Below are 23,293 nucleotides of genomic sequence, written 5' to 3'. Positions count from 1 at the left end.
AGAGATTATTCATTTCCTGTTCTATCCAATTTGCATGATTCGATTGGTGCGATTTCTACGAAAGCAAGCAAACCATTTTCTGAATTCTCTCTTTCGATTCATCTTACTCGTTTGTCTGTTTATTTTTTGAACAAATTCTTAAAGATCTTCCATACCTGTAGAAATCTCAAGATGACAAGTCGAGTCTACCCTTCTTCCAAGCTCACTACCATTAACAGCACAGCCACTGCCGGTGCTAATAACATAACAACCCCAGCCGCCGCCTCCCTTGTCAAGCCCCAACTCCAGTAACCTTACCGACATCCACTATTGTACCACAAGCACCGATGCCGATGCCGATGCAGCTGACGTGGCCTATGTTGCTGTTGCTTCTAGTCACTCCTTGTCCTCCTCGTGGTGACTCTTCTCGTTTCCATTCTTGGCTTTTAGTTTGACATTAACATTCAACTGTGGTGTAGAACGAAAATGGAAATCGGTTAATAACCCAATTCCGAACCCTTTTTCCATAATGGCTACAGAAGGTTCCGAATTCCAATCCAATCGTTTTCGGGTAGGTTAATTTGATTCGGGTCAGGTCGGAATTTTTAGTTAGAGTCGGTCATCGGCTATTTTGTTCACCCCTACTAATTTATATGGTTTTTTATTTAGAATTAGAGCGATACTCCAATTTTATTAAAAAATATTTATTTATGGCAGATTGGAAGTTACAATTAGATCAAACATCTTAATTGGCAATTACAACTTTGTGTAAATCTAACTTATATGATGAAATCATATTTTTTTTTCTTTTTTTTTTCTTTTCTTAAAGAAGAGAAGAGGTCACATGTCCAAGAGTAACCCTCTCCCAATTTTATTAAAAAAAATCCTCACTTATGGCAAAAGAAAACCGTGTTAACATCCAAGACCCAAGGGACTTACAAAAGACAAACAAACCATCCCAAGTATCAAAACGTTAAGTAAAAACATCACCTATACAAAACCATCAACAACAACTAAAAATAATCCTTATTTATCTCGAAGATAAGCCATTTTCAGTTTATCAAATCTATACAAACCTCTTAAGTCTCTTGAAAGCTACCCATCCATTCGGAACACATTAATTTCTCCATTTGCACCACTTTGTACCAAAGAATTCACCACTTTATTAGCTTCTCTAAAATAATAATAAATATTGAAATCAAACTCATCTAAAAGAACCAACACTTTATCCCAATAATCCCAAAGATACAAAACTGTACACTTTTTAGCCAAAATCCAAATAACAACCACCAAAGAATCACATTCAATGTCGACCGTTAAACAATCCATCTGCTTGCACAATATCAACCCCTCTAACACCGCCCTTAATTCAGCTTCATTATTGGAACAAAAACCAAAAGATTTACATAAAGCAAACACAAAGTTGCCAGTACTATCTCTTAATACACCTCCCCCACCACCGTTACTTGGGTTGCCTAAACTACTACCATCTAAATTTAATTTAAATCTATCAGGGCTAGGCTTAGACCAACGAATAACTCGAGTAGTAACTCATCGTTTTTCCACAACCAGAATCTCTAACCGATTCAATTTAGCAATATCAGAATTAGTCAAACGGATGACCTTAGTAACCTTCTCAGCCACCACACGAACCCAATATTTAATTGAGCTCCAAACAACACCCAAACTCCTATATTTCCCTTCCATCCGGGCTACACACCGCCTCCTCCACAACCTCCAAACCACAATAATAGGAATAATGCCAAAAAGAATACCAACTTGTGATTGCCGCAAAGCTCTATTGAACAAGGTTTGAATTCTTTGACGCCATCTCTGTTGGGCCAGAAACGGAATGGAAATTTCAGTCGAGACTTTACACCACAAAGCTCTTGCAAACTGCCCACTATTCAACACATGCTCTAAATCTTCAACCATGCCCCTGTCACAACAATTACAACAAGAAACTAAAGGAATGCCAAGTTTTTGAACCTGATCATCTACACTTAAGCAGCCAAAAACGGCCTTCCACATGATATCTTCTTTGGAAGCATCTTGTTCCATACCCATGGAGACCACTTGAAGCTCATCATTCTGATGCGAAGTAGGTCCCAAGCTGATTTAGTTGAGAAGACTCCATTTCGATCCGTCAACCATATCAACACATCTTTATTATCCTTCAAAGACCCCACAAATGCCATTACATTTGTTGCCAACTGATCACCTAGCATGTCCTGCAACCGGTTAACATCCCAGGCATCTCTAATTACTAAATCTCTTATTTGAACATCCGGACTAAGAACCTGATCAACCAAGCCATGAAGAGGACCTCCCTCCAAAAATTTATCTTACCAAAGAGAAAGATCACCCTCCTTCACCCTCCATTTAGAATTATCCAGGAGATAAGGGATCCCTTCAATAATTTTCTTCCAGAATAAGGACCCTACTGAACCCCTCGAACATAAACTCAAGTGTTTATTCTTCGCATATTTTGTCCGAAAAAATCGTGCCCATAAGGACTCCGGTGTCAAAAGTTGCCACCCAAATTTAAGAAATAACGAGCGCTACACCTCTCCCAATTTGCGAACCCCAATGCTCCCTCCTCTACTGGGACACCTAATTTATTCCACGCTCTCTATCTTTTCTTCCCTTTGCCATCCTTATCTCCCCAGAAGAATGCTAAAAACAAACCCTCGAGGTTCTTAATCACCAACTTTGGAATCTGAAGAGCTGATAAGAAGTGTATTGGCATACTAGAGAGAACATGCCTTAAAAGAATAAGCCTCCCCGATTGCGACAAAAGACGGTTTTTCCAACCTACCAATTTATTTTCCACTTTTGCCACTAGCGAATCAAAATGTTTAATTTTAAGTCTGCCATCAACTATCGGGACACCCAATTAAGAATATGAAAATTGGCCCTGAGAAAAGCTCGTCTCCATCAGAATTTCTCTTGAGCGATTAACCAACAACCTCTTAGAAAAATAAATAGCTGATTTATCAAAATTTAATACTGTATACTTGTGGCACTATTATTATAATTATTATAGCACAATATATATATATATATATATATATATATATATATATATCCCTTCTATCTTAAAAGTGGCTATTTGAGATGAACATGAATGAATAGTAATCTGTGTTTGACACTTTTTTTTCATTTTTTCCACTTATGCCCCTATTTTGTTTAGTCTTATTACATTTTCTTCAATTCTTCTATGTACAACCGGTATGCACAACCACTGGGTAACTGAGTTTGCCACATCGGTCAGAATTAAAAATAAAAAATAAAAATCAGGAAGACAACTGAGCAGGAAGAAACATTTGAGAAGAGAGACATGCTCAAACCCAAACCCATTTCGAAACCCATCTGTAAACTGAGAAGAAGACTGCAGCATTTTGACTGGAAAATCTGAGGTACCATCTGGTTCTGAAAGAAAAACTCTGCGATTTTGGGTTGGAAGAAAGAGCTAAAAATATAGACTTGCGATCAACGATAACACAGACAAAGAATATTAATCAAATGGAGACTCTCAAAATAACACAGACAAAGTTTGCTGAAGATATGTCCGCTGTTGAATCCGGAATAAGAAGAAAATCAGGAACTTTTATTAATCAAACCGAAACTCTCAAAATTTCTTTATGCCCCTCAAATAACATTCAGATCAAAAGTGAATAAGCGATCACCACATGTTGAGCAACGCAGAAAAGTCTCTACAATTCCTAATGTGAAACCTTAAATGAAATCTGGGAAATGAGAAACAATTAAGAAAAATAAGCTCATTTTAATCAACGATATTCGAAGGGACTGAAAAAAAAAAAAAAAAAAAAAAAAAAAAAGGACTTTGGCTGAGATTGGAATAACACAACACTTACCTTTTCTGATTAGTGTGTACAAAAATTGGTGTTGATAGAATATCAAATTGGGAACAACAACATAGTGTCTAAGAAGTGAGCTAATCTCTTTGGGGAGAGGGAGGTGTGAAGACGAGAAGAGAATTCTTGGAGTTTTCCATTTTTCTCATGCCTGCGGTCGAATTTAATTGTTGCAAGAAAAGGATCTGATGGCAAGGGAGATTTCGAGTGGGAAGGTGAAAGACGGAGGGAAGATGGAAAAAAACTTTGAAATGAAATGAAAAGGGGAAGACGGAGGAAAGAGTAAATAGTGTCGTTTACATGTTGCTACGTGGGACGCGGTTTTCCCACGATTCCTCTTGCCGGTTTCCTATAGAGTTTTTCCATTTTCTTTCCGTCGTCTTTCTTTTTCTGCATATTCTCTTTTCTCTTCTCTCTCTGAAACCAAGCTCCTTCTTTCTCTCTGTCTTCTGTCTTCTTTACATCTTCTCTCTTCTCTTCATTTTCGTGTCTACGTCTTCTCTCTTCAGGTTTGTTTTTTGCAACGTTGGATTTTTTTTCTTTACGCCATTGAATCTGGTTTGAGGATTGTAAATGGATTTCTAGTTTACAAATTTCTAAACAAAATAGATGGATTTTTTTTTCTTTGTATGTAGTGGTAGATGATCTAAGATTTTATCGTCTCTTCGTCTTCATCTCTGTGTCTTCTCTCTTTAGGTTTATTTTCTGCAGCCTTAGTTTTTTTTCATGTCGTTGAAGCTGGGAGGGTTGGGGCAGGGTTCTCGGTTATGGGGTTTTTCTCATCTATCGCAAATCTCTTGAATGTGAGGCCTTGAAAAAAGGAAAAAAAAAAAAAAGTGTGTCACAATGCCTCATTCTCTGCTCCCTCTCCCTCCCGAGTTCTTTCTCTCAACTTAGACCCCCTCTCTTTTCTCTCTCTCCACCTCACGGCCTTTGCTACCGTCAGCAACCATGGAGCATGTCGTACAGCAGCCCTTCTTCAAGCAGCAGTAACAGCTCTCTCTCGATTTCTCCTCAACCATCGTGCATTCACCAGTCCCATCGAGTTGCTAACCACTGTCTGCAACAGATCCAGATTTCGGTTCCACCTTGGACCACCGCAGATAGTGCCAGCATCACCCACACAATAAGATCTGCCGTGAGATCCAACCCCCAACACCCTTCTCTCTCCCCTCTGTTGCTCCCCTTCTTCTCTCCGGCCAAGAGCCACTACTGCTATAAACAGAGGCATTTGCAGCAGTAGTGTTTGCAAGTAAGCTCTTTTCATCTGTCAATAATTCATACTAATATTTTAATTGCATTTTTAGCTTTTCGTGTGTGGGTAATTTGGCTTAATGAGTGATCTGTAATTTGTTGCTTGAGGTATACCATGCTTGAAAGGGATGGAATTCTTTATCATCATATACGTACAACCATATAGAACAAAAGATGGGAGATCTTGGAATTGGTTCAGAATACTCAAGTTTTAGTACTTGCTAGGTAAATCAATTTTTGTGGATCTAGATTTTCACTGTGTTGTTTTTAATTTCCATTTTCTGATTGGAAGGGTATGATTTGTCCTATCCAATTTTTCAGTTTCCAAGTTAGTGGGTTTGTTTAGGGAGTGAGATGAGATGAGAATTTTGTGAATAGTAGTAAGATAATTTGAGTTAGTATTTTTTAAATTTTAGAAAAAGAGAGAAAAAGTTGAATAAAAAATATTATAAAGTTAAAATATTGTATTATTATAGTTTTATAATATTATTTTTGTTTGAGAATTTGAAAAAATTGGAATTGCTTTTTATTTTTTATTTGAAATTCTGAAAAAATTGTAATGATTAGTTTGAAAAAACTGTAATAATTAGTTTGAAAATTTTATATTTGAATTATGTTTGGCAATAAGATGAAATGAGATTATGTGAGAATTTTGTGTCTCATCTAAGGCTCCAAACCTGTAATCAAAATATTTTCTTCTACTTGTTCCTTTACGGATGTGCATTTTATCAATATGAAGACTAGAAAAGAAAAGCTCATGGAGAGATGTAAGTGAATGATCATTACAATAGTTCATATTTACGTATTAGAATATCTTTGCAGATACTTTTTTGTAATGGAAAAATCTAATTATAAGTGATTCTGCACACTAATACGCGTACTTATTCAATATGATTAGTCAGAAAATAGATTTTATTGAAAACAATACTAATTTAAATTTAGAATACGAAGGAAATAATATTAATACGTAAATTGCTACGTAAACTTACTTGTATATAGTAAAACTCTTTGGCAATTTCTTGAAGAGTTATGAGAAGGACATAATAAACATTCACTGTAGCCTTTTGGCATCATTCAAAGGCGGGAATCCATCTACACAGGTTCGATGAATATTGTCTTATCCATAGTTTATATGTTTTCTCACCGTTCAACCATTTGTGCTTCCTTCCTAATTGTTGATTAACTAGCTAGATTATGTTGGCAGGCTTTTGACACTGGGGTGAAAATGATCGGTGCAACAAGCCACTTTGTGACGCAAAAACTTTGAACATATGGTGATCGCAAGATTGTTAACAGCCATTTTACCTCCATTCGTGACTCAGCTGTATTGGGAGGACCATCATGTACATGTACTCAGCTCTATGCGTTTTTTAAAAAATAATGAAGAACATTGACTTGGAAGAAGCTAATAGAACTGCTGACTTCTATGTATCCATAAATTTTCTTAGATTGCTACAGTAATTGGTTTCTAGATTATACATGCTTTCATGTCCGATAATGTTGTTGATTCTTTCTAGCTATCTGCAGGATAAAAGTTGTGATTGTTGGTTAGTTTTCATAATTATACATGATTTCTCCGTCCAACTCTGAACAGCTCAAAATTATCCATCTATACCTTGCAGGTTGAGGAGTTTCCCACAGAGATAACATGCAGATTTTTGTGCAGAAATCAGAGTTTTGGCTCGTTTGCGCTTTTGTATTTTTGGGCGCCAACTGGTTTGTGTTAATTTTTTTTTTTTTTTTTGTTTTGTCGTAGACTGGGTTTTGATGAGTTGTTGGTATTTGGTATTTAATGTTGTCTGTGAATGGTATATTTATGTAAGATTTTTAAGGTTTTTGGTTTTCGAGTATTTTGGCAGTATTTCTCTGATGATTATCAATGGGTCTTATGCAATAAAATTATTGGGTTTTGTTGGCATGTTTATGGCAGTTTCGTTCCCATTTTAAAAACATATAATGTCATGATAGGGTGTTCGGATTTACAAGAAAGATAGTTTGGTAAATTAGGCCAGGATGTGATTTAACATCGGGTTTAATATGGATGGCTCCAAAAGTCAGGGAAAACATTTTCTTCTCCGTTTCTTCATACCCTGTTATCTGATATGAACCCGTGGGAAAGACTGGTTGGAAACCATCTTCTTCCTGTTCCTGAGATTGAAAGAAATGCATGAGCTATGGTAACCACGCCGCTTCCATCTACTTCTATGCGAGTTTAGATGAGGAAAGCGTTTTTTTAACAGAAAATGGTAGATTAACTCCTGTCTCTTAGGCTTACATATTCAAAAAAAAAGGAAACTGAAGTTGTATCCCGCCTTCTCTATGAAAGCCTTAACCTTCGGTGAATAGTAATGGGTCTTCACCTCCATCTTGGTGCCCATCAGTATCTGCGCTTGTTTTCAAAAAATAGAAAATGCAGCTCTCCCAAGTTGTGTGATTGTGTTAAGCTTTATAGAATGCTTAACTTTTGTTCTGCCACAAAAGAATCATGTAGGTTCTTGAGACAACATGGCCTATTGGGATTGGTGGAGCTTCTCACCTGCACTTTTAGAAGTTTAGCATGTGTGTGTGGGGAGCGGGAGATGTAGAGAGGATTTAAGGATTTATATGTGGGGAGGAAAACTTGCCCTTTATTTCTGTTTTAGATTTTATTTCCCTTCCAGTGCTATAATGTGTAGTGCAAAGAAGGACAAAGGAATGGTGTATTCGCTGAAGATCATGGACAAAAAGTTCATTACCAAAGAAAATAAAACAGCTTATGTGAAGCTAGAACTTATTGTGCTCGATCAATTAGATCATCCTGTCATGGTGCGGCTATTTTTCACATTTCAAGATACTTTTTCACTGTGTAGGTATTTTTTTTTCATGTGTAATACAAGCTAGCTATTTAGCTAGGAGCCCCATATGTATCGATTTATATATAGATACGTGAGAATTAAGAAGAAACCTAGCTACGAGTGACCTACGACAATAAAAGCACAATATTCAAAGTAATTTTGAACAAATTAACAATAGAAAATTCAAATGATCAACCAAAAAAATTTAAGCACATATATATTACTTAAAAGGATGGCAGTTCTGAAATTTCATATATATCTCTCTTCACCAACAATATTATATCACGACTCTAGATAATATTGATGTTCTGCTTCAAAACAGGTATATGTTGTTCTTTTTAGTGAGAATTGAATTAATCTTAAATGTCATGCCTATTTAAGTTGTCTTTAGCTTTCACGGCTATTGCTGAGTCGTTGTTTTTTTGCTTCTATGCATTAAACTACTCACTAAGCGGTTTTAAGTAAAAATTCATTATTTTTATCTTTTGTTGACATTACTAATCTCCAAAATAAATTTCTTTCAACTAGGCAAACGTGCCTAGCACGTTGCCCCACTGCCAATATATATATATATATATATATATGTTTGTGTGTCATTTGTAAAGATTTATGTGCATGGCTGGAATTTAAATGGAAAATAGAAAGCGAGAAAATCAAAGAATTAATAGAGTAGAAAAAGCTCTTGATGGATGCCCCATATTAACAATAGTACTACCGGCCGATTGATCTGATAATGCTCTAATTATAATAACAGATTGTACTCATGATTAGTTAATTGTCATGCGCGCGCAGCAGATAATTTCTATATAATATTAAAGTTTCTTCTTATTTTTTATTATATATATATATATATATATATCTCACATGTACGACCCTTTGGGGTTTGGAACCGGACAAGATATATATGATATCGGCCTTCACCCAGAATCGGCCTCAAGATCAATGCGCGCATATGTGCAAATTGGTAAACATGAACTAATTAAAAGCTTGGATCCGTACAATTAATGATATTTAGTAAGGCATACATCATGTATATAGAGTTTGTCAAGCTAGCGGATCGATATTAATCGATGCTAGCAGCTTGTAATCCAAATTGAAATACCGAAATGCATGTACGTGCCGAAACAAGTTCAAGCAATCTATTAATAGTAATTAGCATATATTAACACAAACATACCAATGGCAATTGAAGACTTACCAAGCGTATATGAAGACTTACCAAACCAAGACCCCTCCATCACAGCCTCCTCAATCACAGCGACGACTACCAATCACAGCCTCCTCAATCACAATAACGGCAACAATATCTTCTGAAGATACTCCAGCTCCCTCGTACAATGGCTACTTTATTATATTTTTTGTCAACTTACCTTGTATACTTAGTCTTCCAAAGGTAATTGTACCTGTGGTGTTGATGTAATGAACAATACAAGTAGCAATGGTAGACTCTAGGCATACTTACGATGACTGAGACTTTATATCAAACAACTTAAGCTCCTATTGTCTTTATGGTATCAAAGATCGTGTGAGTGAAGAGAGTCTTCCTCCATGGCCACCATTGCTCTCAATGTTAAAAATTTTGTCACTTTACACCTCAACAACAGCAATTACCCCATTTGGCATGAACAACTCTAGCCTTGGCTGAGAGCCAAGACTTAGTAGATCACCTCCTTCATGAGGACTCTGCTCCTCCCGAATTCAACCTCCCTCTTGATGGAGCATCAAACTCGAGAAAATAAGAACAAACCTTAGAGTACCTTCAATGGCACAAACCAGACCGCCTACTCAGAGGATGGATAATTGATACCCTCTTGGAAGAGGCACTTGGTCTTGTTATCGGATTGGACTCTGCCCATCACGTATGGATGGCACTCAAGGTAGCATAAGCTCATGATTCACAAGAACGAGAATTTCATCTTACCCAGCAACTTACATACCTCAAAAAGGATCCCTCAACGCCACTTGCAGATCATCTCTGAACTTTCAAAAATCTGTGCAATAGCTTGGCATCAATCGGGAGATTAGTTGCTGACAAAACGAAAGTGTTTTCTCTGTTGAACAGCCTCGGTGCCCGCTATGAGCCGTTCACCACCTCGATGCTCAAACCTCCCATGCCCTCCTACGAAGAGATACTCCCACTCCTTCAAGGGTATGAAATCCGCACTAACCTCCATGATTCTAACAATTCTTTTGTTTTTTATGGCAATCGGGCAGGTACGATGACCTCTAAGGAGCACCGTGGTGGTGGCCATTCGCAACAACAGACCTTCTCCTCTCATGACCGTGGGTTTCACCCAACCAGTCACTCCAGATGCAAGACCCAACACGGATTGGTTCCTCACACAGGGGGTCCTTCAGATGGCACGTCTTCAACATGAGAGCCCACTGAACGGCCCACCAAGGCTTGTGACCCACCACCTACATGTCAAATTTGTGGAAAAATGGGTCACGTTGCACTTAAATGTTGGAACAAATTTAATCACTCGTACCAACATGCCCCATACCCCTGAACAAAATGGCACCGTAGAACGTCGTCATCGTACCATTCGTGAACTTGGTATGATAATGCTTTTTCAAAGTGGTGTTCCAAAACATTTTTAGGTTGAGGCTTTTGCCACTGCTGTCTTTTTAATTAATCGTCTCCCCACTTCTACTCTTAATTTACAATCCCCTTTCTCAAATTTTTATGGCACATTTCTTGATTATTGATCTTTGCGTGTTTTTTGTTCCAAATGTTATCCCAAGTATTTGGGACACTAAGCAAAATAAATTTGATCCAAAAAACCCTACCATGTGTCTTTTTAGGCTATATTGACCACCATCGTGGGTACAAATGTTATCACCCACCTACTTGTCGTACTTACGTTTCTCGCCATATTGTTTTCGAAGAACTTAGTTTTCCTTATAAAAATCCTGGGAACATTCACCATTCACCTTTCCCCTCAACCCCACCTACTCCCTCCTCTCTCTCTGACCTAAATATTCTACTACCCTCACCCATCTGCTCCCCCACCCCAACCCACCACCCCATCTCCCTGCTTCAACCCCTCCCCACGGCTCTCATTCATCTCCATATCCATCTCTAGGTCCTTTGCCTACATCGACCCCACCTTCACCACTTAAACATACCATGATTACCCGATCTCGTGCTGGTATTCACAAACCCAATCCAAAGTATGCAAATCTCCATGATCTTAGTCACATACCTAATGAGCCCAAAACCATTCAATTTGCCCTCCATTACCCCTGATGGACTCAAGCCATGCTTAATGAGCTAAAAGCTTTGCATGATAACAATACCTAGACTCTTGTTCCCCGTGAGTCCTCTATGGATGTTATTGGTTGCAAATGGATTTTTAAGACCAAACTCAATGCAAATGGCACACTTGGTCGGTCGAAAGCTCGTCTAGCCGCCAAAGGCTTTCACCAAATAGCTGGTATTAACTATCATGAAACTTTTTTTCCGGTGATCCGACCAAGCACTATCCGGACTGTTATTACTATTGCCTTGATCAATCATTGTGACATTCGACAGCTGGACATCAAGAATACATTTCTCCATGGTGATCTCCATGAACCCGTCTACATGAAACAACCTCCAGGTTTTATCCACTCAACTCACTCTTCTCATGTTTGTAAATTAAACAAAGTTTTGTATGGCTTAAAGCAAGCCCCACGTGCATGGTTTGATAAGTTCAGTAATTTCTTGCTTACATATGGTTTTAATTGTAGCACTGTTGATTCCTCTTTATTTATTTATCGTTCCACTCATGGTTGTCTTATATTACTATTGTATGTTGATGATATGTTACTTACTGGTTCCTCCTCAGATTTTCTTTCTGAATTTATTTTCACTCTTAGTCTTCAATTTGTCATGAAAGACCTAGGTCCTATTCATTATTTTTTAGGGATTCAAATTACTCAAACTGCTGACGGCCTTATTCTGACCCAAGCAAAATATGCCCGTGATATTCTAGACTGTGCCCAAATGAGTGACTGTAAGCCCATGGGCACTCCCATGATGGCTAAAACCAAAGGGCTTACATCCACAACACCATATTCTGACCCTGCTCATTATCGCAGTCTTGTTGGTGCTCTTCAATATCTTACCCTTACTCGTCCTGACCTTGCATACAGTGTTAACTTTGTGTCTCAATTTATGCACTCCCCTACTAAAGCTCATTTTAAAATGGTCAAACGTATACTTAGATATGTGAAAGGCACAGTTGACTTAGGTCTTCATTTCAGTTCCAACTCTACACTTAATCTTTATGCTTTCTTTGATGCAGATTGGGTTGGATGTACACTCATCCGACGATCCACAACAATCTATTGTGTATTTCTCGGTAGTAACTATATTTCTTGGTCCACAAAAAAGCAACATATTGTCTCTCGCTCGAGCATCGAAGCCGAATATGGAGCTATGGCCCAAACCACCGCTGAACTCACTTGGATCTCTTTCCTTCTTCGTGATCTCGGCATCACGCTACATGCACCACCTATGTTGCTTTGTGACAACCTCAATGCACTTTACATGACCGTTAACTTGGTTCTCCATGCTCGAAGCAAACACATTGAGATCGGCTATCACTATGTACGTGAACGTGTTGCTCTTAGGCTTCTCCATACTCGCCATGTTCCAGCATCTTCGCAACTTGCATATATTTTTACCAAACCACTTGGGCACCTAGCTCTATCTCCTTTGTGCACCAAACTTAGTCTCGTACCTTGGCATAGTTTATAGGGGCATATTAACACAAACATACCAATGGCAATTGAAGACTTACCAAGCGTAGATGAAGACTTACCAAATGAAGACTCGTCCATCACAACCTCCTCAATCACATCAATGAACAGCCTCCTCAATCACAGTAACGACAACAATATCTTCTGAAGATACTCCAGCTCCCTCATACAACGGCTACTTCTCCATTATATTTTTTGTCAACTTACCTTGTATACTTAGTCTTCCAACGGTACAATACCTCTAGTGTTGATGTAATGAACAATACAAATAGCAATGGTATGATGTTTTAAGAGTATCTTGTAGCATGTTGTTTTGTCAACCCAAAGGTGACTTTACAATGATGCACCTAGGCTCTTACAATAATTAGGCTCATATGGTTTCATGCTTAATTAACAACTATCTAATAAATAGCCTATGTTATTTAGATAGATATGTTGTCATCCATTAACTGCATGCATTATGATTGGATAATATTAAAGAAAATGTATTGTTTTACGTTTCCACAGTTTTGAGTGTCTCATCTCTTTGTGAAGTCATATTCAATTTTTTAGAAAAAACTAATGAATATCAATTAGTGTGCCACTTTGGCAGCTACCGCCCATTTTTATTTCAAAAAATTTCTCTTAATGAGAAAATAAGGATAGTCTTAATGCCCAAAAATTCAATCACAAAATGACAATTGTGCAACAAAATCATAATTATCAATTTATCAAAATCAAAGTCAAATTTCAAATGTGATTGAGCAACAAAAACAGTATGGACAGATTAGGCATATATGACAAGTTATAAACAATATCCAAATAAGCATATATTTATAAAAGAATGCTCATAACAAATTACAAAATTAATATGCATCCGAAAACACTCTTACAGAGAGAGTATATATATATGTATAGATCATATAAGAGACTGAATATTCACTAGAAAATTTTATTACAATAAAAAATTACTGTAGCCCCTCGAAAAAATGTGTAACCAATATTCAAAATTATAAAATAGTGTCTTCTGATGGTACTAAAATTTTTCAAAAAATATAGAAAAATTTAATATAGCGCGCTAATAAATATTAGAAAAATAAACAAACAAAAAACTGACTTTACGAGACCACACGCGCATGGACTTCATCTTGGCTCTTCAACCTCCAACTAGTTTTTCCTACACCCGTGGGTCTGTTTTTTGGATATATGGATCCTCTAAATGAGTTTTTCTCAATTCCTTGTGATTTTAGGGTCAAAAACCAAAATTTTTTTAGGGAAAAAAAAAATGGGTATGAACCCTAACTTTTGTAAAACACAAATTTGGGACAAAAGGAATAAATAGAAGCATCTGTAACTAGTAGACAACATCCCAGAAACTTGCTTTGATAAACATTTAATGAATTAAAACAATATTTCAATTATTAATAAGGAAATCGATTTTTTTTCATCAAATAGAGTCCAAAAATTAAAAGGTTTAATAGAATCCTTAAAATATAATAAAAAAAAAACCCCGATTAATATATCAAAAGAACAAAGAGATTGAGAGGAATAAAAGCCCTAACATTTCGAAATTTCTCAACAAACTAATTTCGACAAATTTGATTAATGGTATTCGGATTGTATAGGAAAAAAATTCGAAAAATCCAAACTGACGAACAGTTTTTTTTTTTTTTTTTATATACAAAGGATTTTGATCCTAGTATGTTGGCTCTGATACCATTTGTTGTATATAATATAAATCATACTAAGAACAAGAATCACAATCATCAAATCACAATTTAGAAAATATACATGTGGAAGACATCTTGAAAGCAAATCTTGATACTCCACAAATATTAGCAGCCAAATCTTCCCCTCCTTGCTCCCCACACAAGTATTAGTCTTCAATGTGGCAAGCTAATACACACACCTAGAGAGAAGAGGGGAACCTAGCCATATATAGAAAACTTTTGGAGTCCTCCTATTAGAGACTCAAATTTTCAGAACAAAAACCCTTAAGCTTTTCAATAGGCCGTTAGAAAATTTTCAGAATAAAACTTTTAAGCTTCCTAACCTACATACGTAATTTACCACATTAAATAAGATATAATCCTATATTACTAAGGTGCAAAAAACTTCCAAGTAATCATTCAACATATTGAGTTTAACCAAAATATCATTATGAGCTACATGTCTAATCCGTTTTTATAAAATACAAAATATCATGCAATCAAATGAAATCCATATTTTGAAAATATTATGACATATATAAGAGCTGACAAAAAGTTTTAATTAGGCTGGCTGCAATATATATGCGCGCTCATCTACGATCATGATATATATTGGCCTGAGATTAAGAAACCGGGCGAGCGATCAATATCGATCGATCGGGATTAGTCATTGTTCATATATAATATACATATATATCTATATAATGCATGGCAGACGTACGGCCAGTACCTATATATATATGGTGCGGATGAAGCTAGCGAGCTAGCAAATAATTAAGGTAGATCATTTATGTGGAAGGCTGCATATATAATGAGAATCATGCTCATGCATGCAGGCTTCGTCAATCAAGTACTAATTAAATGTCCCATGCACACGGCCAAGTGAGTGCATGCAGCATGCATGCTAGCTAGCTGATCTTTTTCGCTTATCCATGCATGATTTTAATTAGCATTTTCATTAATGATAGCTTGGCTCACTCAAACATAATCTTAACTGCCAAAATAACGAACGATATTCCTTTGGTACTCCACATTAATTTGAATATTAATTGTTTGATTCTTCAATTTATTTAGGAATCACTGACTCAACATGACTAATTACTATTTTTGGACTTCCAATAACGCGCGATCGAGATGCTACTCGATCGACCTAGCAGATTAATTTCAATGAACGCTCAAGAAAAACAAAAGTTAATAAATTTTATTTGATCGAGGGATCAGGGAGCTGGCCAGCCGGTAGGCCGAGATCATGATAAGGTATAAAGATATAAATTTAAAAAAATAAGATAATGTGTAACATTTAGGTCGGTTTAGACAGTGGAACTATTTCGTCTAATTTCATCTTATCATTTTTATTTTTTTTTAATTTTTATATAAAATATAATAAACAATTCAACTATTTCAAATTTCAAAATAATAATAATATTAAAAATTAATATTTATTTTATTTAACTTTTAATTTTTATTTAAAATCATCTTATCTCATCTCATTATCTAAATTGCAGTGTGATATGTGTATAGTGTTGTTGACCTAATTATATATATATATATATATATATATATATATGTTGTTAATTAATTGAAGTAGTGTTACGACACAGTGATATTTGATTATTGTCGTGATGCGTACGTAAAAGCTAGCATGACCGAGATCAACACGCGGGACACAGGTACTGCGCGATCGAGCTAGGAGGCCTCTGGTCATTTTCTTATCAATGTGCCACACATGATGGTTGACGGTCAAGGCTACAAAAATATCTATATGAATTATTTATATATATATATATATATATATATATATATATATAAAGTAGTGTTTTAAAAAGTTAGTTTAATGTTCTAAGTCCAAGTACGTCTTGCCCTTTGGGGATGCCCACCCGATCGAGGTCGGCCACACGCATCGACCAATTCATGTGGAGTACCTGTACTACTACTTATAAAGATTCTTAATTATTAATTAAATATCCCACGACAAAAACAATGAATGATCCCATGGTGGTATATATATGCCTCACATGGGATCGATATGTATATATAGTCCATGATGATGATCGTTGACCTTACTTGAGATTTTGACCCCAAGAAACTAAAATTGGGAAGCGCGCACTAATTGATTATAATGATCCTAACTCTCCACTAGTTTGCGTTTACAAATTAAAGTGGGTATAGTGGAATTGATATAATGGTTACCGAGTGCCGATTGAGACTATATATCCATCGGTCATTATGGATTCCATTGCTGGGATATGGTATTGGATCACGAAATACGCACTACTACTGCTTGAGAAGGCCAGGTATTCACATTAATAATGAAAACAAATGACATTCTAGTCAATTGTGGCTGCGCAGTGATATCATTCATGGAGGCTAGCTAGCCTAGCTCTATCTATCCATCTATATATATATATATATATAACTTTCTTACTCATCATTTCTACACACTACATACTACATTTTTTTATTTTTTTTTTAAAAAAAAATTTAGTCTTATTCTTCCTAAATATATTGAATTATTCTGATCATTATCCATATATAACATATTTAGTAAAAAAAAATGTATTGTGTAATGTGTGATGTATTGTGTGTAAGATGATGAATAGAATTTTTCATATATTTAAGTACAGCTCGTTAGCTCAATGTGAAAGATTATAAATAAACAAGAATATGGTACTACATTTAATTGGTAAGTTATATATATAGAGCAAATCTACTCACCAATTGTTGGTCCAGATTGGGTTGTGACAATTTTTTTTTTTTTATTTAGTGATTAAAGAATTATTTTTTAATAATATTATGATTTTTTTTAATTTTTTTAAAAAAATATTTAAAAATATAAATTAAAAATTAAAAATTTTAAAAAAGAAAAAATTACTCTTATCGGGATGCATATCGTGCTACAGTACCCTGCTGATCAGTTATATATATATATATAATAGCAGGCCATGCAGCTAGCTAGCTAACAGGATCTATATTATCTAACTCCGATCGATCAAGCATGTTGAATTAAGCGCATCCATAACAGGTGATCACTGATCAGGGCTTAGAATTAAGTAGTACTACTTGCTGCATACATAATCTCTAGCTACATGATAATATATCGCTAATAATTGCTAGCTCTTGCAATATTAATTCCCATCTAATAATATTCCAGCTGCATGGTTGTTACGTACGCTTATGATCATTCTAATTGCATGCATATACATACATATATATATATATATATAGGTTGTTAATCTTTTTATTTTTCTTACACAATATGCATGCATGGAGGACGACGTTGTTAATCTTGCAGCTACCACATATAATATGTGGTTTTCTTAATTTTGGTTGAAAAAAGTCAGTTTCAATGGACTGACTTTCAAGATATATTCCAACTGGGCTTATAATCACCTGCAGATCTATTAATCTTTTTTCATGGCCTCATATCAAGTACATACGTAAATATATGTATCTATATATATATGTATGCATGCATGTCTATTTCTGTGTATATATACGTATGTGTGTGTTTTTATTAACATAATTTGGATATATATCCGTCGCGCGGTTTATTTTCATCGTATACATATGACTATATATATATTTTCGTTTGCTGTGTTAATTTGTAGTACGTACAATCCATGCACCATGAAGATCGTGTACTTGTGGCTTCTGGGAATGATTTTCTACAATGGGCGTTTTATTAGCACCGGTACGGCTGCTTCTCCAAGACCGGATGTCGTTAACATTGGGGCCATTTTGTCCTTCAATACTTCCGTTGGGAAAGTTGCAAGACTAGCAATAGAACTTGCAGTCGATGAAGTGAATTCCAGAACAGATGTTCTCAATGGAACTAAGCTAAAACTTGCGATGCAGGATACAAAATTATCTAGCGGATTTCTGGGAATTGTTGAGGGTACGTCCTCTGCAACAATATCCTACGTCTTCTATTGATCTTAAGTTCACAGTTTTTCACTACTACTTCCTTAATAATTTATTTCCGGTTATTTCTTTTGCAGCTCTGCGGTTTATGGAGAACGATACAGTGGCCATAATTGGTCCCCAGCAATCAGTTATGGCTCATATAATTTCACATATTGCGAATGAGCTCCAAGTCCCTCTATTATCCTTTGCCGCAACAGACCCTACCTTGAATTCACTTCAGTTCCCTTACTTTGTTCGAACAACGCAAAGCGATGACTTCCAGATGGCAGCCGTGGCAGATATTGTTGGCTACTACGAATGGCGAGATGTAATAGCAATCTATATTGATGATGATCATGGCAGAAATGGGGTTTCTGCATTAGGGGACAAGCTAGCTGAGAAGCGTTGTAAAATCTCTTACAAAGCACCTATGAGCCCCAAATTAAGTAGTGTTGAAATCAAAAATGCACTTTTTAAGGTTGCTTTAATGGAGTCTCGGGTCATTATCCTCCACATTTATGCTACCTGGGGTCTAGATGTACTTAATGTGGCCCGGGAACTGGGAATGATGCGAAGTGGATATGTGTGGATAGCCACCGATTGGCTCTCCACAGTACTTGACACGGAATCTTCCCTGACTTCAGCGGCAGTGGACAGTATTCAAGGGGTTCTTACGTTGCGCATGCATATGCCGGATTCAGAACCCAAAAGAGAACTTTTTAAAAGGTGGAACAATTTGACTGCATCAAATACAGAAAACAGTCGTTTTGGACTAAATACTTATGGTATGTACGCCTATGACACTGTTTGGCTTCTTGCTCATTCACTTGATAAATTTCTAAATCAGGGGGGAACATATCCTTTTCAAATGATACAAGTTTGACCGAGTTTCACGGAGGAAGATTGCAGTTTGATGCTATGAGTATCTTTGATGGAGGGAACCTGTTGCTTAGTAGCATTTTAAAGGTTAATACAACAGGTGTAACTGGCAAACTAGAGTTCACTTCAGAGGGGGACCTCTTTCACCCTGCATACGAAGTCATCAATGTCATTGGCACAGGAATTAGGACAATTGGTTATTGGTCCAATTCTTCAGGCTTATCAGTTTTGTCTCCAGACAAATACAACGCACATGACCCCAATACTTCCAGCTCAAAACAGAAACTATATGGCGTAATCTGGCCTGGCCAAACCACTCAAAAGCCTCGTGGGTGGGTTTTCTCAAGCAGCGGAAGGCAACTTCGCGTTGGAGTGCCAAACCGTGTTAGTTATCGTGAGTTTGTCTCGCGGATAGAGGACTCTGATTCGTATGGTGGCTTTTGCATTGATGTATTTAATGCTGCAAAGGACGAATTACCATATGCAGTCCCATACAAGTTCGTTCCATTTGGGGATGGACATAAGAATCCAGTAACCTCAGATCTTTTGCAACTGATCACAACTGGTGTAAGTAGAAATTAATTAATATATTACAAGAAGTTTCTTTAGCTTAATTTGTTATATAGCTATAGGTATAGATATATATAGATATAGATGTGTACGTATGAAGCTCTAGCTGTGTTGCTATTTCACTGGTTTAATTTCCTGATCTTTTTAATGAATTCCATATATTTAGGCCTTGGATGCTGTGGTTGGCGACATTACAATTACCACAAACCGGACAAAGATGGTGGATTTTACGCAGCCATATATCGAGTCTGGGCTAGTAGTAGTGGCCCCAGTTTCAAAGTTGAACTCTAGCGCTTGGGCTTTTCTGAGACCTTTTACTCCAATGATGTGGTGTGCCACAGGTGTATTTTTCCTTGTTGTGGGAGCAGTTGTATGGATCTTGGAGCGCAGGACGAATGATGAGTTTAGGGGCCCTCCCAGAAGACAATTTGTCACCATCATATGGTGAGTCCATATGTCTATATATATATATATATATAGATATATTTCCACTTATATATCATGCATGATCTTGATCACCATGGATAGATATTGTGAAGCTGTAAATATAAAATGAAAGCTAGGTCAAGAAATTAAAATTCCTTCATTAATTGGTGATGCTAGTTTGGAAACAAATTAGAGTACTCAAACGTATAGTCTTCATGAATCTTGATCTAATATATATATATATATGATCCCCCGGCCATATGCTAATCTGGTGCATGGTGTACTTAATTTGCAGGTTTAGCTTTTCAACATTGTTTTTCTCTCACAGTAAGTAGTGATTATTAATTATAATGCTGTAGCTATCTGATCATCTAGCTATTATATATAATTAATTAATATATTATATATACATGTACGTTCATAGGAGAGAGGATCGCAAGCACTCTGGGTCGGTTTGTGCTGATAATATGGCTGTTTGTAGTTCTAATACTGAACTCGAGTTACACAGCAAGCATGACATCAATCCTGACAGTGGAACAATTATCATCCCCAGTGAAAGGGATCGAAAGTTTAGTAACAAGCAGTGACCCAATCGGCTTCCAGAGAGGTTCATTTGCTGAAAATTATTTAACAGACGAGCTCAACATACACAGGTCCAGACTAGTTCCTCTGAATTCGATTGGAGAATATGAGAAAGCATTGAGGGACGGTCCCAGTAAGGGTGGAGTTGCTGCAGTGGTTGACGAGCGTGCATATATGGAGCTCTTCCTTTCCACCAGATGTGAATTTGGTATAGTTGGTCAAGAATTCACCAAAATGGGCTGGGGTTTTGTAAGTATATATTATATCTATAGATATATATATACATATATTAATCTAGCTTTGTACTGCGCGCATGCATGCACTACTCTTGATCTGCATCATTAATTCGTTGAGCGACTAACAAGCGCGGCATATTATATACTGCAGAAAACATTGATCATGAAGTGCAGGAATTAATTAATGCGCATGCATTTTTAAACCTGCACACAAGTGGAAGGGTTAATTAATATTACTAGTGGTATACATCCAATTACTTTGAGTCGCTAACTCGATGATCATGCGCATGAGTAGTGAATATTGCAAACCAGGAGAAACGCACAAAACGGGATCGGATCTCCATGTCAGCATTAATTCGTTCATGACCATCATGCATGAGTGCTTAATTATATAATTTGCAACATGTTCAGCACAATACATGAATATCGATCCACATATTAATTATTTTTTTCTCTCTGCATTATATATATAATATATATGCAAATTATATAATTTCTTTTATATATATATAAGGCCATACATGCATGCATTATTCTTATAATTAAGAATATAATATGCCATGCATTAATTCTAAGTTATTTATAGAATTTATTGGCATGATCAGTAATAAATTCTGCATGGTAGATTACTGTATTGCTTTAGTTTAAATTAATTGGGCATATTATATAATATTATACTGTACTACTTATATATTGAGTAGTACTACTCGTATCATTTACTGATAATTATACAATTTTAGGGCTAAAAAACATAAATCGTCTTCAAACTACCGGCCTGATCTAATTTGTAATAATCACCCCCAAGCAGCTATGATCATCAGTTTTGACATTAATTACCCTTTCAAACTATATCAAGAAATTGCAATATATGCACCCTAGCTACTTAATTTCCTCTCCGAGAGATAAGACATTAATTATATGTGCGTACCCCTTACAAATTAGAAAATAATTAATTTAAAAAAATAAAATATTAAAAAAATATTTATATCAAATTATTTAAAAAAATTTAAATACATATTCTAAAACATAAAACATATATATTCATAAATAGTTTTAATATTTTCAAAATTCTATTTTTTCAAATATTATTCATTGTTTAATATTATTCCCTTTTTTTTTTTAAAACTTTTTTCCTAAAAAAAAATAACTTTCAGTTTTTATTTTTTAGTTTTTAGTTTTTAATCCTTTTATAAATATACTTAATTATTATCTTTTGACATTTTTTAAATGTTTTTATAATTTTTTAAATATTATCAGGGTTATTATGTTAATTAAAATAGAGTGGGTACGTACATTATTGCAATATTTTAGTAGTAGTACTAGTACTACTCTGAGGGCCGGGGTGATTATATTTTATCAAGGGTTATATATTTAATTCCCCCTACAATTTTTTAAAGAAGTAATTAGAGAGCTAGCAAGAAAGAAGTGGAGCTAGCTTGGAACTCAAAATGGATATTCATGATCACTTTCATGCATGACATGTTTATTATTGCTAATTTAACTAATATTTTTTCAACGTGCGCGCAATCGATGGATGTGATCAATTCATCAACTTATTATTCGAACAGTAGTAGTACTAGTACTTATAATTAATAACATTAGGTACGTACTAATTAATTATGATAATAAAATTAATTACGTTAATATAATATTAAATAATTCGATGATCTGATTATGTGGTTAATTAATAGGCATTTCCACGAGACTCGCCACTAGCAATTGACATGTCAACAGCGATCCTAACACTGTCAGAGAACGGGGGTCTACAAAGGCTTCACGACAAATGGCTCACAAGAAGTGCATGCAGCTCTGAAGGTACAAAGCAAGACGTCGATCGCCTACAAGTCCAAAGCTTCTGGGGACTCTTCTTACTCTGTGGCTCCGTTTGTCTTCTTGCTCTCCTTTTTTATCTCATCAAGATGATACGTGAGTACATGAGGCATTATTCCGGGCAGATCATCAGCCCCCAATCTGGGCGTCTCCAATCCTTCCTTTCATTTGTTAAAGAAAAGGAAGATCATCATGATCATCATGAGGAAGCTGCAGCAGGAAAAGGCGAGTTCAAAAGTTCAAGGCCAATTAGGGATCAGAGGGTCTCCAGTAATGGAAGAGTGCATGGAGATGATCGTGATGACTCTGTAGTAAACGGTTCCCATGCATGTTAGTTTTTATATATATACATATATATGCTGGATGTAACATAATTTACTTCCAGCAATATGCTTTTACTACTTCTGGATCAAGCTCTAGCAAGTTAATAAACTTTTTAACTTTCCCTATCTGCGTGATGTGATAAGGACGTTGGGCCTCCACAAAGT

At 36.0% G+C, this 23,293-nt stretch overlaps 1 protein-coding gene across 1 annotated transcript; it reads left to right on the top strand.

Annotated features, from left to right (window-relative positions):
• Window positions 1–17,934: 17,934 nt before the first annotated feature.
• Window positions 17,935–23,253, top strand: LOC121259116 (glutamate receptor 3.6-like). The gene is given in 7 exon segments (XM_041160608.1): window positions 17,935–18,274; window positions 18,378–19,118; window positions 19,121–19,728; window positions 19,898–20,175; window positions 20,453–20,484; window positions 20,582–20,988; window positions 22,667–23,253. Coding segments are annotated over 7 exon segments (2,868 nt in total). The 5' UTR covers window positions 17,935–17,946; the 3' UTR covers window positions 23,141–23,253.
• The last annotated feature ends 40 nt before the right edge of the window (window positions 23,254–23,293 follow it).

The sequence above is a fragment of the Juglans microcarpa x Juglans regia genome, chromosome 4D (assembly GCF_004785595.1).
Source record: "Juglans microcarpa x Juglans regia isolate MS1-56 chromosome 4D, Jm3101_v1.0, whole genome shotgun sequence".
In the NCBI taxonomy this organism is placed as follows: Eukaryota; Viridiplantae; Streptophyta; class Magnoliopsida; order Fagales; family Juglandaceae; genus Juglans; species Juglans microcarpa x Juglans regia.
The sequence above is the reverse complement of the archived record's forward strand: the minus strand, read 5'-3'. Positions and strand labels throughout refer to the sequence as shown.